The sequence below is a fragment of the Haliaeetus albicilla genome, chromosome 1 (genome assembly GCF_947461875.1).
Source record: "Haliaeetus albicilla chromosome 1, bHalAlb1.1, whole genome shotgun sequence".
NCBI lineage: Eukaryota > Metazoa > Chordata > Aves > Accipitriformes > Accipitridae > Haliaeetus > Haliaeetus albicilla.
Window position 1 is genome coordinate 48,836,016 of NC_091483.1, and position 14,206 is coordinate 48,850,221.

A 14,206-nucleotide genomic window follows, 5' to 3' on the forward strand; every position below is an offset into this window, starting at 1 on the left:
GGCTGAATCAGTAGCTGGGAGAAAATCTCATGCATTTATTAGTGTTGAGGAGCGTGAATTCTGCCATAGAACTTATGTTGCATGATACACACTGACCAGGAAGCCAATGTAATCATGTTATTTTGCGTAGCCATTGATTTGCATGTCTAAGCTTCGTTTCTCAGCAGGTGTGGGTAGTGTGTTCTCTCATAATTGTTACAGATTTTTGAGCATGGGGGGGGGGGTGCTTGTTTTTACTAAAATGTAAGGACATACACGATAAAATCAGGCATTTGTGTTTGTCTTTCCCCTGTAGCATGAGGGAGAAAACTGCCATTTCAGAAATGACAAGTCCGTTTCTTCTTAAAAAAAACCAAACAACCCCAAAAAACCAACCAACCCCCAGAACTCCCCAGCCATCTAAGGTATAAATATACAAGATGTCCACTGCCCTCATCACTGAAAAAAGTAGTCTTCCATCAAAAGGGGAAAATGAAACAGAAGTTCTTTAAGCCATCTCTTGGGAGATACATATTCCCAGGGGCTTCATGCTATCATCCTGCTGAGTCAAAAACACTGAAGTCCAAACGTGTTGGTGACAAAATTTCTTTCCGGCAAGTAAAATAAAAATAAGTACTCCCCTTACTTCTGGTGGGACAGAAGAGAGGAGGATGAAGTGGGAATTTCCCAGTAAACTCAGAAGGCTAGTCTGTAGTTACACCTAGTCTATAAGGGTAAATTGTATGTGCTCTAAATAGATGTGTTGTATTAGGTATAGTTGATAACGGAACTGAAGTAACCTTGAAAAGACCTGACATGTTGGACTGCTGAGAATCCAAGTGTTTGGACGGCAAGAGCAGTGATAGATCTCAGTTTCAGGTAAGGGTCATCAACCTTCTCCCAGGTTCAGATATCCTCCTGACTGTGTTTCTGCAAAAATCTAACTAAGAAGTTTAAAATGAGTAGAGAATTATGGGAATTCTCCTTTGCTTCCCTTCTTTTAAATGGTCACCTTGTGGGAAAGTGCTGATGTAGGGAATGTCTCTTGCACCCAATTAATTTACAGCAGAGCCAATAGCATCAAAATGAAACTGAGGGTTCTGCTAACACTTCTGAGAAATGCTGATTGCTGTCTATAATTTCGTTTTTCGTTCCCAAAGAATAAACTACTTGCATGAAAAGGAAGGCAGTGGAGGAAATTCGCAGCTTGGGAGACTGACAAGGTCTATAGAGATAATACGTTTGACCCTGTCCTGGTTTCGGCTGGGATAGAGTTAATTTTCTTTCTCATAGCTGGTATAGTGTTATGTCTTGGATTCAGTACAAGGAGAATGTTGATAACACACTGATGTTTTCAGTTTTTGCTAAGTAGTGTTTAGACTAAGTCAAGGATTTTTCAGCTTCTCATGCCCAGCCAGCAAGAAGGCTGGAGGGGCACTAGAAGTTGGGACGGGACACAGCCAGGGCAGCTGACCCAAACTGGCCAAAGGGATATTCCATACCATGTGACGTGACGCCCAGTATATAAACTGGGGGCAGTGGGTGTGGGGGGATCGCTGCTCAGGAACTAACTGGGCATCAGTCGGCAAGTGGTCAGCAACTGCACTGTGCATCACTTGTTTTGTATATTCCAATGTATTGGTATTGTCATTTTAATATCGTTATCATTATTAGTTTCTTCCTTTCTGTTCTATTAAACCGTTCTTATCTCAACCCACGAGTTTTACCTTTTTCCTTCCGGTTCTCTCCCCCATCCCACTGGGTGGGGGGGGGAAGTGAGTGAGCAGCTGTGTGGTGCTTAGTTACTGGCTGGGGTTAAACCATGACAGACCCCTGTAAGAGGAAAAAACATTCTGTTATGAGGCTTGTCATAGGCACTAAACTATCAAAACACAGGCAGGCCGAGGTGTACCATAGGCAGAAATGTAGGTGTCCAGGAACCTTTACTGTGGAAAACTTGGGAGGGGGATTCAGAGAATCTAAAATTTGGGCTTTGGGGCCCACAGGAATTTTTAAATGCTTAAACTCACATTGTGGATCCAGCTTGTTAAAGGTTTGAATACTTTTAAGTATAGTCAGTTTAATTTTTATCTTTTATTGCAATTGGGAGGTTGTTACAAGAACCAAATGGTTATGCCAGGCGGAACAAAAAGATGCACCTTCATCTTTGTTACTTTTTGCCCCCCTTCCTCTGTTTCACAGTTTCTTAGCAATGCTCTTTACCAATTCACAGGTATTCAGAGGGGCAATGAATTTTCCCAGAAAAAAGTTGATTAAACTTACAAATAATTATACCTATGTTAATGTGTGTTTATGCTTTACATTACTTTGTAGCATTTGGATTACTTTATGTAACTAGAAGTTTAAAGGTTGCAAGATAGCAAGCCTTACTGCATCATGTGCTATTTCTCTAAAAGAGGTAAGATTGCTATCTTTGTTTGCAAGAAAGTACGTGAGATTTTAAAGCAGGTGAAATTATTAGTGATCAATACCAAAGGTTGGCAGTAGACAATGGAGCCCTCATTTTGGATTTCAATTCTTTTACTATGAGATACAGAGCTCAGAGCTAGAGTCACTGAAATCTTAATTTTTCTCAGGAACTCAAGTGCAGTACTACCCATACAAATTAATGATCTCATTTGTCTCTCCAACCATAAAGCATAAATAATAGTATTTTTTCACTCCTTATTAATGTTGTGTGGCTAGTTACAACAGTTTGAGGAGGAATGTAATACCATTCTGTAAACAAAAGTGAAACTTCCTAGGCCTTCCCTTATTGTGTCTATTCTGTTGTGTTTATCTTTGATAGTATTAATACAAAGATCTTTTACTTCCAAAACTGTGTGGAAAGTTTTAATGTTAAAATGAATATCATAGTAAGGTTAGGTGTTGATTTGGAATATTGGGTACTCTCAGTTAATAAATAAAGTATGCTCAACAAAACTGGAATCAAAAGCAGTGATGAGTACAGCACGTATTAAAATTGAGTCACAAACAGAACTTGATACTGATTTGGCTACTTGTAATTGCTTCAGGACAAATGAAGAGAAAATGGGAAGAAAGACTGAAGAAAGTGGAAGAACTAGCATCTCACTATGAAAGAAACCCTCTTCCCCCAGTTTATAGACCAAAACTGTCCAAACCCTTTCTGCCATCCTCTGTTTGGAAAATATTTTGTCGGCAGGCTGAAGCTTTCGATTATGTAAAAACTTGCAAAGAGGTAAATTATTTGTTAGGTGAATGTCTCTACTCTTTAGGTATTTTCAAGGTTGAACTTCATGTAAAAGCTTGGTTGACAGTAAAATCTTTATCGGATTGCAAGATCTTTTTTTTTCTTTCTTTTTTTTTCCCCTTCTTCGCAATCCTGAAACAGCAAGTGTTTTTTAATTTTTTTGTCTTTGTAGGAGATCATGCTACACTGGAGGTAGGTCTAAGAAGTACTAGTTCTAACATAGGAATTGATATGTGATGTTAACCTCTAACAGTAAAAGTGCTTTTTGGTAACATTGTAGTGATAGATTTGTTCCTTCTGAAGATGAACAAGCTGTCAGAGTTGGCAGGAGAATGGGGAGGTAGTGAGAGTTGAGGAGGAAGAGAGAGAAGGAAAAAACTGAGGAAGAAAAAGAGAGAAACTGGAGACAGAGACAAAATAAAAACAATACAACTCTCCAATGGCATCAGAGTAACAAGTTCTGATGATAAGAAGTGATGAGCCAAATAAACGTTATGCAAAATGTATCTGTTTTCAGTTTAATAGTCTTCAAATTGATTGCTGCTTTTGAAGAAAGTATTGGGTTCTTCCCCATGCCATTTTAAGTGTTTAAGTAATCCTGACAATCTGTTTTCCAAAACGCACTCTCACTGGCTTGGCAGTAGGGGTTTTTGTGTTTTCTCTTCAGATTTCCATTTTTTGATTTAAATAGTGTAGAGTCTAAAGAGTATTTGCTGTAAAGCCATATGCTGCTATCATGTCCATGAGGCTTTTCCTTTCAGGATATTGTTCCTCCTCCTGTTAGATGGACTTGCCACTGATCAGAAAAGAGAAGGCTTTACAGAGAGAACAGTTTACAAAACAGTTTCTTTGCACAGCAAAGAAAAAAGCTTCAAATTTTTATTCATGTAACGGAAATCAGAATGATGTTCTTAATTAAAAACAGATGCTACTTAGCTTGAAAAAGGATAAGTGATCTACTTACAGTTTTCTAGTATTTACTAACCTTTGACCAAAGAAATTGATGTCAAATAGGAACTTCTGAAGACTTTAACTGGTTCTTCGACTAAGAAAACTTAAATGTTTTTATTTAAAAAGGATGTTCATGTATTTGCCTTGGAAAAGAACACACAAAGTGGACAAAGGTTTTACCTTGTGACAACATATAAAGAGCTTTGGTTTTATTACACGTGAGTATTTGAAAAGGTACCCTATATGTTACCATAAGATTGTAGTATACTGGATATACTATTATCTAGTAATCACTATTACTGGATAGATATCCCCAGTAGCTATCTGTTGCTCTGACTAGCACAGAGCTGTAATGGGTTGCCTGATGTTTGATCTTGGCCGTGGGGATAATCTTCATAAGAACAAACCAATCTATTCTATAGCACGTTTCAACTTTCTTCTGAGTTGCGAACTGCCATTATTTCCTGTGAATTAAGGACCCTGTTTACTGAACTTAAATCTAATAGCAGTAGATTTGCTTCTTGCTGTCAGCTTTCCTCAGGGGATCATATCGACATGTGACACAAACATATTTCTATGATGAGTCATATATCAGTTTAAATAGGTATTAATATAAATGTCCGGTTACCACTTTATAGTTTTGTATTTGCGTGATGTAGTTTCAAGTATTGACAATTTGATTATGCACTGAACTTTTTTTCCCAATTTTTTGTTTTACAATAAAACATTTGGTTATGAAGTGAAGGAAATCTAAGAGTCAATTTTTATATGAAAAGTAAGCTTGATTTTTTTTCTTAATTTGAAAATGAGATCAATTTTTAATTTAGTTGGATAAAAGTCTGTAATCTCATTTTTAGTGCTTAAGACATATGACTGGTAACTTATTAATTTTTTTACTGTACCTTCCATCATTCCTTAAAATTTCAACAGCATTTCTGTTGACAGTATGTACTGTAAGACTTGGGCAAGGGGAGGAGAATACTTTAAAAACTTAAATTTGAGGCCAGACAAATATCTTTATTGATACTTGATGCTAAAGTTAGTTACAAATTTTTCAAAGCATTATAGGGCTGCTACTTTTTTTAATACGGGTGGTTGATTGAAAAATAAAAGAATATTTAGGACTTACGGGATCCTTGTTTCCAACTGATAAGTATGTATAATGTTTATCGTGAGAGGTTGTGATTTGTTTTTCTTTTTCCTTAGTAAAGGTCATAAAACAAGTCTTATGCATTGCTATGAAGTAATTCCTGAAAAAGATGCTTGCAAACTTTATTTTGATTTGGAGTTCTACAAACCAGCAAATCCTGGTGCAGATGGCAAGAGTATGGTTGCAAAGTTAATTGAGGTAAACTGGAGCAAAGTCATGTTGTAGATTAAAACAACAACAAATTTTTATTAATATGAAACCAAAGTATTTACTACTTTTTCTTGATTATTCTGTAGTAAAATGAAAAAGAATTGTAGACCTAGTGGTTATTTTTAATGGAGTAAAAAATACTGTTTTAGTTAAAGCAAAGGTTCTCTCCTTTAAATGAAAGGAAAAAATAGAGAACAATGGTTGTTGGAATGCTTGTATTCACTGTATGTTTACTGATATGGCAAGTTTGGTTTTGCAGGTTGTTTTATGTGCTCTGCCACTTCAAAGCTGTAAAACTGAAGAAATGTTTAGGTATTCTTCAGAGTAGCATCAATAAAAGTTCCATTCAGATATTCCTCAGTTCATTTCCTTTGCTAGCTGGTGCAGTCATGTATCAAGGCTTAGATAAATCCCTCCTGATTTTAGGTGTCTTGAGATGGCAGTTCATTATAGTTGAGTTAACTGATGATGTAGAGAACATCAGGTGACCGCCCTTGCCAATTTGGTACCTAAAGTCAAATATCTTTGCTAATGATCAATTTTATTAAATAGTGCAAATTTCCATTTTATTGCAAATTTGGTTGGGAATTGAGCTCCACTGCAAATTCAATGTGACAGAGGTGGAAAATAAAGCAGGTTTTTAGAAGAGTATTTTCTGTTCCAATAAAACCTCTCTGTGAGTGGCTATTTATTTGTGAGACTTCTGATGCTTATGTGTCCCAAGCTAGAAAGGAAAGGAAGAAAAAGATGATTGAGGTAATTCCTTTGTAAAGAAGCCTTAACTGGTACAGAATCCAGAGGGGTTTACTCCATTGTGGATCAATTCTGAAATCTAGAGATTCCTCAGGTTAAGAAGAGAACTTTGGATTTGCTTGGTGGGGGATCTGAGATGCTTAAACCCTAAGCTTCTAGACCCTTAGGTTCTGAGTCCCAGTCCTAAACATGACTAATCACAAGCTTAGCTTATAGAAGGTTTTTAGAGCTATTTTAGAGCCAGACATCTTATGTTTTCTGCTTAGTTGGTGTTTATTGGGTCACACCAATGAATTACCTAAATCATAGCAGTGAATTAGACTACCAACCCTTTGCATCATGATAGCCTCTAACTTCCATTCTAGGTAAGCCTCCATTACAAACTTTGTCACTGTGGGTGTGAACTGCTTTGTGGTGGAAAAAAACAGAATATAAACCCACTGAATTAGACTTTGACATGAAATACTGAAAATCTGCTCAGGTTGTCACTGTTAGTATATTCAGTGACTTGCTTATTTCAGGAAATACAGTCTATGTCAAATTTGGTTACAATTTGCTATGTTATGAGTCAGTTTAAATTAAATTAATTGTATGCTCAAAATAAGGAAAAAAAACCTTGAAAAAAAGATGTAGAATCTGCATTTGTGTTAGGTTTTATAGATAACACTATTTAAAATGCTGAAGGAAATAGCCTAATTAATGTAATGTTTATAATTTCAGCTTGTCAGCCAAAAATTAAAAGAACTTTATGATGTAAATTGTTCAGCCAAAGATGTCTTGAATTTAGATTCCAGTACTGATGAAAAATTTAGTCGACACTTAATATTTCTACCCCAGAAGACTGTATTTAAGGATAATATTCATGTTGGTAAGTGTGTTCTTTTCTCTTACACCTAGAGATAAAAGGTGAGGTTTTGAGTTTGTACAGTGCCATCTCACATTTCAATATTTATTTTAATGGAATTATATGTGGAAACAAATATGTATTCCCAGCAGAAATTACTACCTATTTCTGTTTCATTAAGCCTCATTATTTCTCAGCTCATCTTCTACTTCCTTTTTCTATAATTAGCATTTGTGTGTGCAAAAATGTAACTTCTTTTGTGCCTTTATGTTTATTTTTGGAACTACTGGCAAGCCTGGCTTTTGGCTTGAAAATTGTTTTGTAGTATGACTATGACTCCCTAATTTTCAGATTAATGTCAGTCTTAACAATAAAAGCTACAATTATTGGCTCTAAATACAGTTGGTTTGTGCTCAGCACTGGGTCAGAAAGGCAGGACAAAGCTGGTTTCAAGCCACCTGTGCATAAACATAATTAAGAATGAAATTTTAGTTGTTGATGTAAGTTGGGATTTCATGGGTTATGGCAACTCCAACACAAAGAATTGCCAGTTCAGGCTTGCCTTGACTCCATTTTTAAAATAAGTATAATAATACCTCCTCACTTCACAGAAGTATTTTGAACATACTTTTAAAATACTGTTTGTGAAGCACTGAGGTGCTAGCAGTGAGCGTTAAGAAAGGTTAATGTTGAAAATCATAATTTCTTCTTCTTGTATATATATTCTGTATGGTGTGCAGTAAAGCAGGCTTATAGACATACATTGAACAATGAGGGCGCAATAGAGTATCAGCTGAGTTTTGCCTGACTGAAGCAGGAACTGATGGAAAACAGCTTGTCCAGTGGTGGAATTAAAATCTGTATCAACCTACAAATGCAGAACATTGGGTTATTTAACATTGCACCTGCAGCCTTGGTTTTGTCATTTCTTAATATTTGAGTGTTTGATTTTGTAACCTTTATTCCTTATTGTGTTTGTTTCAAACAAACAAATAGGGTGAGAAAGAGGAAGCAGAAATGCCGTTATATAGTGGCATAGTAATAATCTCATGGGTTATTAGAAGGCATGAAATTTAGATTTGTGACGTTTAGCTCTGCTGTTTCTGTTCAGGAGGAACTGTGACAACAGCAGCAGGATTACAAGAAAATATGTGCTTTGTTACTGTGTTTCCACTGGCAGTAGAACAGGAAGAATTGAGGATGTTGCGTTCATGATTTTGGTCCCACTCAAGTCCCGCTTTTATTCTGCTGTCTGCTTGGTCACAGTCTGTCTTCATGCCCAGTCTTTGTTTTCCTTTCTCACCCTTACCTCTTTTACTGGCTCTGCACATTCCCTTGTTCCAGTCTTGAGTAAAGCTTATACTGTATTTCTTCTTTTTTTATACCTCCTGTGCTTTTTAAGTAGCTTCTTACTGTGCACTCTGTATGTCCTAGCAGGGGATTGTAGAGAACACAGGAAAGACGGGCTCTTTGCTTTTAGTACTTAATGACAGCACAGTGATGCTATCATTAATGACACAGTGCTGGGCTTCTTTCTAGCCCAGTACAGCATTAGAAAAAATCTTGTTTTCCCTTTGAATTGTTTACTTATTTCATGGGGAGAGCACATGTGCTGTTGGATCAAAGTTGTGTAGGGTTGACATGTGTTTTGTGTTGCTCTGAGGAATCGTCTATGAACGGTCTTGTCAGCATGAATAGCTGGAGTAGACCAAACTGTAAGGAGAGGCTGGATCTTGTAGGTGTGCATGCATGTACAAATTTTTTTTTCCCCAAATATTTTTAATATACGCATGTGGTCCATGGCCGAAGCATCACTTCAAGCCAAAATTCAGATCCTTACTCCAACACAAAGGCCATAGGATTTCTCAGAACCATTTTTTTTTCCAGCTTTTTTTAACATAAAAAAACTATTTATCATTCTTAGGAGCAGTGGAATCTGTGTCCCTAAACCTTTTGAGGAGTAGCTCACATGGCAAGCTAAGCAGATTGTCAAAGTTATAAGCAAATGCTTATAATACTGGCTGCCAGCCCCAAGCGTGACGTAGCCAGTTATTTCTTATGTGATGCTGGTAACAACTACAAACCCCAAAGACTTACTGCAATTTTTGGTTCAAAAGTATGCTCCTCTGCCACTATAAAACTCTTAAGTACTATATGGATGGTAAATAATTTGGTATGACAGCAATTTTAGCCTGTGATCTTGGTAACTAAATTACATTAGTCAGTTCTTTCAGTAGAAGCTTGAACTGTTTAATCTATCCCATTAGTTAAGTGTTCTGTGTCTCCACTGTGAAGTGAATTTGACATGTTTACTGTCAGAGTTAAAATATATGTAGAGATTGTGTATTCATGTTCTGCCTTTGCCTTTTCAGCAAGATGTTGAAGTCACGGTAAAAATAGATTTGTTTTTTTTAATTGAGATATGTAAATGTGAGTGTTAAATTCATGCATGTTACCAATAATATTACACTCTAGACTTTTCATTAATGCATTTTAGTAACTTGCGTGACAAACCTGGTTTAAAGTGTATTAGCTTTGTACTTTCTGCAAAATACTCTGCTGTAGTAAATAACTAAAAATGCAGATAACTTCATAAAGTAATTTCACACAATCTATATGAAAATACATATATTCTTTGAGATGATGGAAAGATTTTGTCCAATATTAAACTTAAAAGGGTTAATATATTTTTCTGACACCTTCAAGTGTTGTCTTTTTTTTGTGAGTTCATCATTGTGGTGTTCTGTCTAATAAAAAATACCTTAATATGAGTTAGTGGTATTTATCTTGGATAAACTAGGATATGAACTATCACATCTTGGATGATATTGTTTCATAAGCATTTTATGTCAGGGAGTCATGCACAAAGTGCATGGACTTAAAATTAAGTATGAGTAAAAACATTTAGTATATAATATTTGGAATTAGTTACTGTTTAGAATTAAAACACAGGGTCTGAGTTCATAGCTCATGTAAGAAAGCACAGGATATCGTGTAGGTCTACAGGAAAGCTGTGGACATTGATGAATTTATATTGATCTACACAGCTGACAAATCCCAAATATAAAAATACAAAATACAGTCAAGAATCAAAAGTGTGAAATGCAGGGTTTGGTTCCCACATCCGACCAGTTAGAAGAAATGGGAAGAGAGAAAACAAAGGTGTTTGTGAATGATAAAGAACTAACTCCCCAAATAATCTTTTCACTGACAGAACCCTTGCTATTCTGACACCAGAGTGCTTGTAACTTAATTACACACACAAAAAAGGAAGTGGTCAAGCAGGACTTTTAAAAATACATTAATTTTTATGGTAGTTGAAATAAACTTCGGTTCTGAAACAGGTACATTTTCTACCTGAACTGAAGACCTGAGTAAATATTGTTATAAACCTAAGAAATTCTGTATGCATATTTGAATACGCAGGGTTGAAATGCTGTCTATGACTATGAATCATTTGTGTGCCTTGGTAGTCCTATAATGAATTATGAGGATGGTGATATTGGTGCTTGATACACTGGGTCATTCTGCTGATATGTAGCATAGGAGGACTGTATTTCATACTCTTTCAGGTTCCCCACTGAAGCTTCATCCAACAACTGCAGAATCCTCCTTGCCAGTATTCCTTCCACTTCATATTTTTTCTTCCACATCTGTATTTATTCTCTTCTCTTCTCTTCTTTCTCCCTGCAAGTAATTTGGTTTTTATTTGTCTGTCTTTGGTTACCACCTAGCATAGCCTGGAGGTACAATGGGAGTTGAATTAGAATATTGGGAGTTTGAAAAGTCATTACAAAATACTTTTGTAAAAGTAATTTGTTGTTTGAGTAAGCCCTGGTCAAACTCTTACACACTGTGAAGCTGTAAGTAAACCTTTTTAATCATTCTGAAAGTGAAATTAGGGAAAGCAATAGAGAGGGACAATCACAAGCTCTTCAGAATCCTAAATCTGAGCTTGTTTATTGCTGTCATTAACTACTGCAAAAATATTCAGCTAAATGATTAAAAACTACCTATGACTGGATAAAAAAATAAGTTGTGTAATAGCAAAGCTATAGGAATGCTTTATTCAGGTATTGAAGAGTGTTTCACTAAGTGGTACTTGAAATATTAAATCAAACTACATTTTATAAAGGACCTTGACTACTTATTTTTTGATATCACTGTCATTAACAAAGTGGTCCTACATTAAGCATTTGAATAGATGTTACTATTAACAGCCTAGTTCATATGCAGAAATGTTCCTGCTAAGCTAGCATGAAGGCCCAAACTGAACTTGTTCAGTAAGTTTCTGATATTCTAGTGGAAAATTCAGCTTCACAGAAATTTCCAAGCAAAAGTCTTCCTCATGTTAATTATTAAGTCAAGATCATTTGTGCTCCAAGCGTGGGAGCAGCTTGAGATCTTGTCTGTCAGAGGCTTGAGTAACTGCAATGGTACAGGTGTTGTGATGGGCAGGAGAAATTCTTTTGAAAGATACCAAAGACATTTATTTCAATTTTGCACTTTTATCTGGGACTTTGAGTTTAGTTTGGGAAATTGTAGTGACAGCCTATGCATTTTGGTTTTGTTATGTTGTCTTTATTTCTAATGAGATGACTGCCAAGCCATCTCACTTGTCAGTTCTCTGTTCAATAGTAAAATTGCAAAGGGGAAATTGTGGCTGTATGATACAATTAATATAGGCACAACTGTTTATTTTCTGGTATTTAAACCATTTTGTACACTGGGCTGGTGTATTGGCTTTGTGTGGCAAGGTTTTGGTCGCGGGGGCGGTTACAGGGGTGGCTTCTGTAAAAAGTTGCTGGAAGCTTCCCCTGTGTTCTAGAGAGAGTCCATACCAGCCGGCTCTAAGACGGACCCGCCGCCGGCCAAGGCTGAGCCAATCAGCGATAGTGGTAACATTTTTAAGAAGGAAAAAAAAGTTGCTGGACAGACAGAAACGGCAGCTGGAGAAGTGAGAACATGTAAGAGAAACAACCCTGCGGACACCAAGGTCAGTGAAGAAGGAGGGGGAGGAGATGCTCCAGGCGCCGGAGCGAAGATTCCCCTGCAGCCCGTGGTGAAGACCCTGGTGAGGCAGGCTGTCCCCCTGCAGCCAGGGAGGTCCACGGTGGAGCAGATATCCTCCTGCAGCCCATGGAGGACTCCACGCCAGAACAGGTGGGTACCTGAAGGAGGCTGAGACCCCATGGGAAGCCCACGCTGGAGCAGGCTCCTGGCAGGACCTGTGGCCCCATGGAGAGAGGAGCCCACGGAGCAGGTTTTCTGGCAGGACTTGTGACCCCGTGAGGGACCCACGCTGGAGCAGTCTGTGCGTGAAGGACTGCAGCCCATGGAAGGGACCCACACTGGAGCAGTTCATGAAGAACTGCAGCCCATGGGAAAGACCCACGTTGGAGAAGTTTGTGGAGGACTGTCTCCTGTGGGAGGGACCCCACGCTGGAGCAGGGGAAGAGTGTGATGAGTCCTCCCCCTGAGGAGGATGAAGCGGCAGAAAATAACGTGTGATGAACTGACTGTAAACCCCATTCCCCGTCCCCCTGCGCCGCTGGGGGTGGTAGGTAGAGAATCCGGGAGTGAAGTTTTGCCCGGGAAGAAAGGACGGGTGGAGGGAAGGTGTTCTGAGACTTGGTTTTATTTCTCATTACCCTATTCTGGTTGATTGGTAATAAATTAAGTTAATTTTCCCCAAGTTGAGTCTGTTTTGCCTGTGACGGTAATTGGTGAGTGATCTCTCCTGTCCTTATCTCGACCCACAAGCCCTTTGTTATATTTTCTCTCCCCTGTCCAGCTGAGGAGGGGGAAGTGATAGAATGGCTTTGGTGGGCACCTGGCGTTCAGCCAGGGTCAACCCGCCACAGCTGGTCAAAAGATAAAGATTTTCTTTTTTAAAGTGTAGAAGGGAATAAACCCCCCCCCCCCCCCCCCCAAACTCCAACCACTTCCGTCTTGGCTGTTTTGAAAAATGTTTGCACAGGAACTGATAAGTTCTTTCTTGACTCATAAATGACATTATCTGCTTTTGGGTTTTTTTTGTTTGCTTGTTTTTAAGGTAACTTTGTGAGAACCATTTTGCAGCCTGCCATAAGGTTAGTGGAGAGTAAAGCTGCTGCTGTGATTCCAGAAGAAGGAGTAGGACATGTTTTCCAGTGTTCTGCAGAAGGAGTTGGATTGGGTGGTTCTCTTACAAACCTCACAGCTGTCGAAGATGCTTCCAAAGGCTGGCCAGCCATTGCTTGCAAAACAGAGGATATGGAAACATCACACCAGGGAGAAAATTCAGAATTTTCCTTTCTGATAGTAAATGATAAAGAAGGCAACAAGCAACTTTTTGTGGATCTAGGTAAATATAAGTAGTGCTTTTAAAGCTCTTTAGGATGCAACAAAGGTTAGGAAATGAGATGTTCCTTAATCTTTGATTACAGACAATAAGAACAGCAGTGTTGTTCTTGTCCCTGCAGTCAGAATTCAAGCCAAATACAATATGTGCTGAAACTGATCATAAATGCTGTACTTTAAGTAGCCTTAGATTCCTGGTCTGTGGAACTTCTTGTATTACTACATTTAATTATTCTGTTCTGAAGTTTGAAGAAACTCTTTCCACACAAGCCTCTCTAATTAATTTTGTTCCTAAGGACTTAGTGCTCCTATTTGGATTAAAAGAGGATAGCATATATTGCATTTTTGTCATTTCAGTGGAATCAGAAGCTGTTTAATTATGGAACAAGTCTTACCAGGCATGGCCTTCTGTATTGTTCTACATGTATGAACTGAGCCTTCTTTCTGTTTGGAATGGCGGTTGTTAGGTTTTAATGACAGAATAATAGAAATTTGGGGTTGGGCACTTCACAGCCCAGCTGGGCTTAGCCTATTCATGGTATTAAAATGTTAAAAATCTCCAGGAGCACAACACCCATTGTCAAACTAAAGTTTGAAAGTTACACCCTTCTCCATCCCCATATCTGGTTTCTCTGCTTTTTGCCCTCAGTGAAATGAAAATAGCTTAGCATGCTTTTGTACAGCAGTGTGTTACGTACTTGAGGAGTTTATCTTGTTTTTTTCTCAGACTTCTCTGAAGAACCCC

General features: G+C 37.9%; 1 protein-coding gene across 13 annotated transcripts in view; it reads left to right on the forward strand.

Annotated features, from left to right (window-relative positions):
* Positions 1 to 14,206, forward strand: part of PRIMPOL (primase and DNA directed polymerase) — a 21,754-nt gene that overhangs the window by 1,219 nt on the left and 6,329 nt on the right. For 6 of the 13 annotated variants that reach the window (XM_069788032.1, XM_069788116.1, XM_069788111.1 and 3 more), the window contains 5 exons: positions 3,015 to 3,199; positions 4,289 to 4,380; positions 5,369 to 5,510; positions 6,996 to 7,143; positions 13,175 to 13,465. In XM_069788032.1, coding sequence (XP_069644133.1) covers positions 3,015 to 3,199; positions 4,289 to 4,380; positions 5,369 to 5,510; positions 6,996 to 7,143; positions 13,175 to 13,465 — 858 coding nt within the window. The other 7 variants (XM_069788100.1, XM_069788078.1, XM_069788061.1 and 4 more) reach the window with 6 other exon arrangements.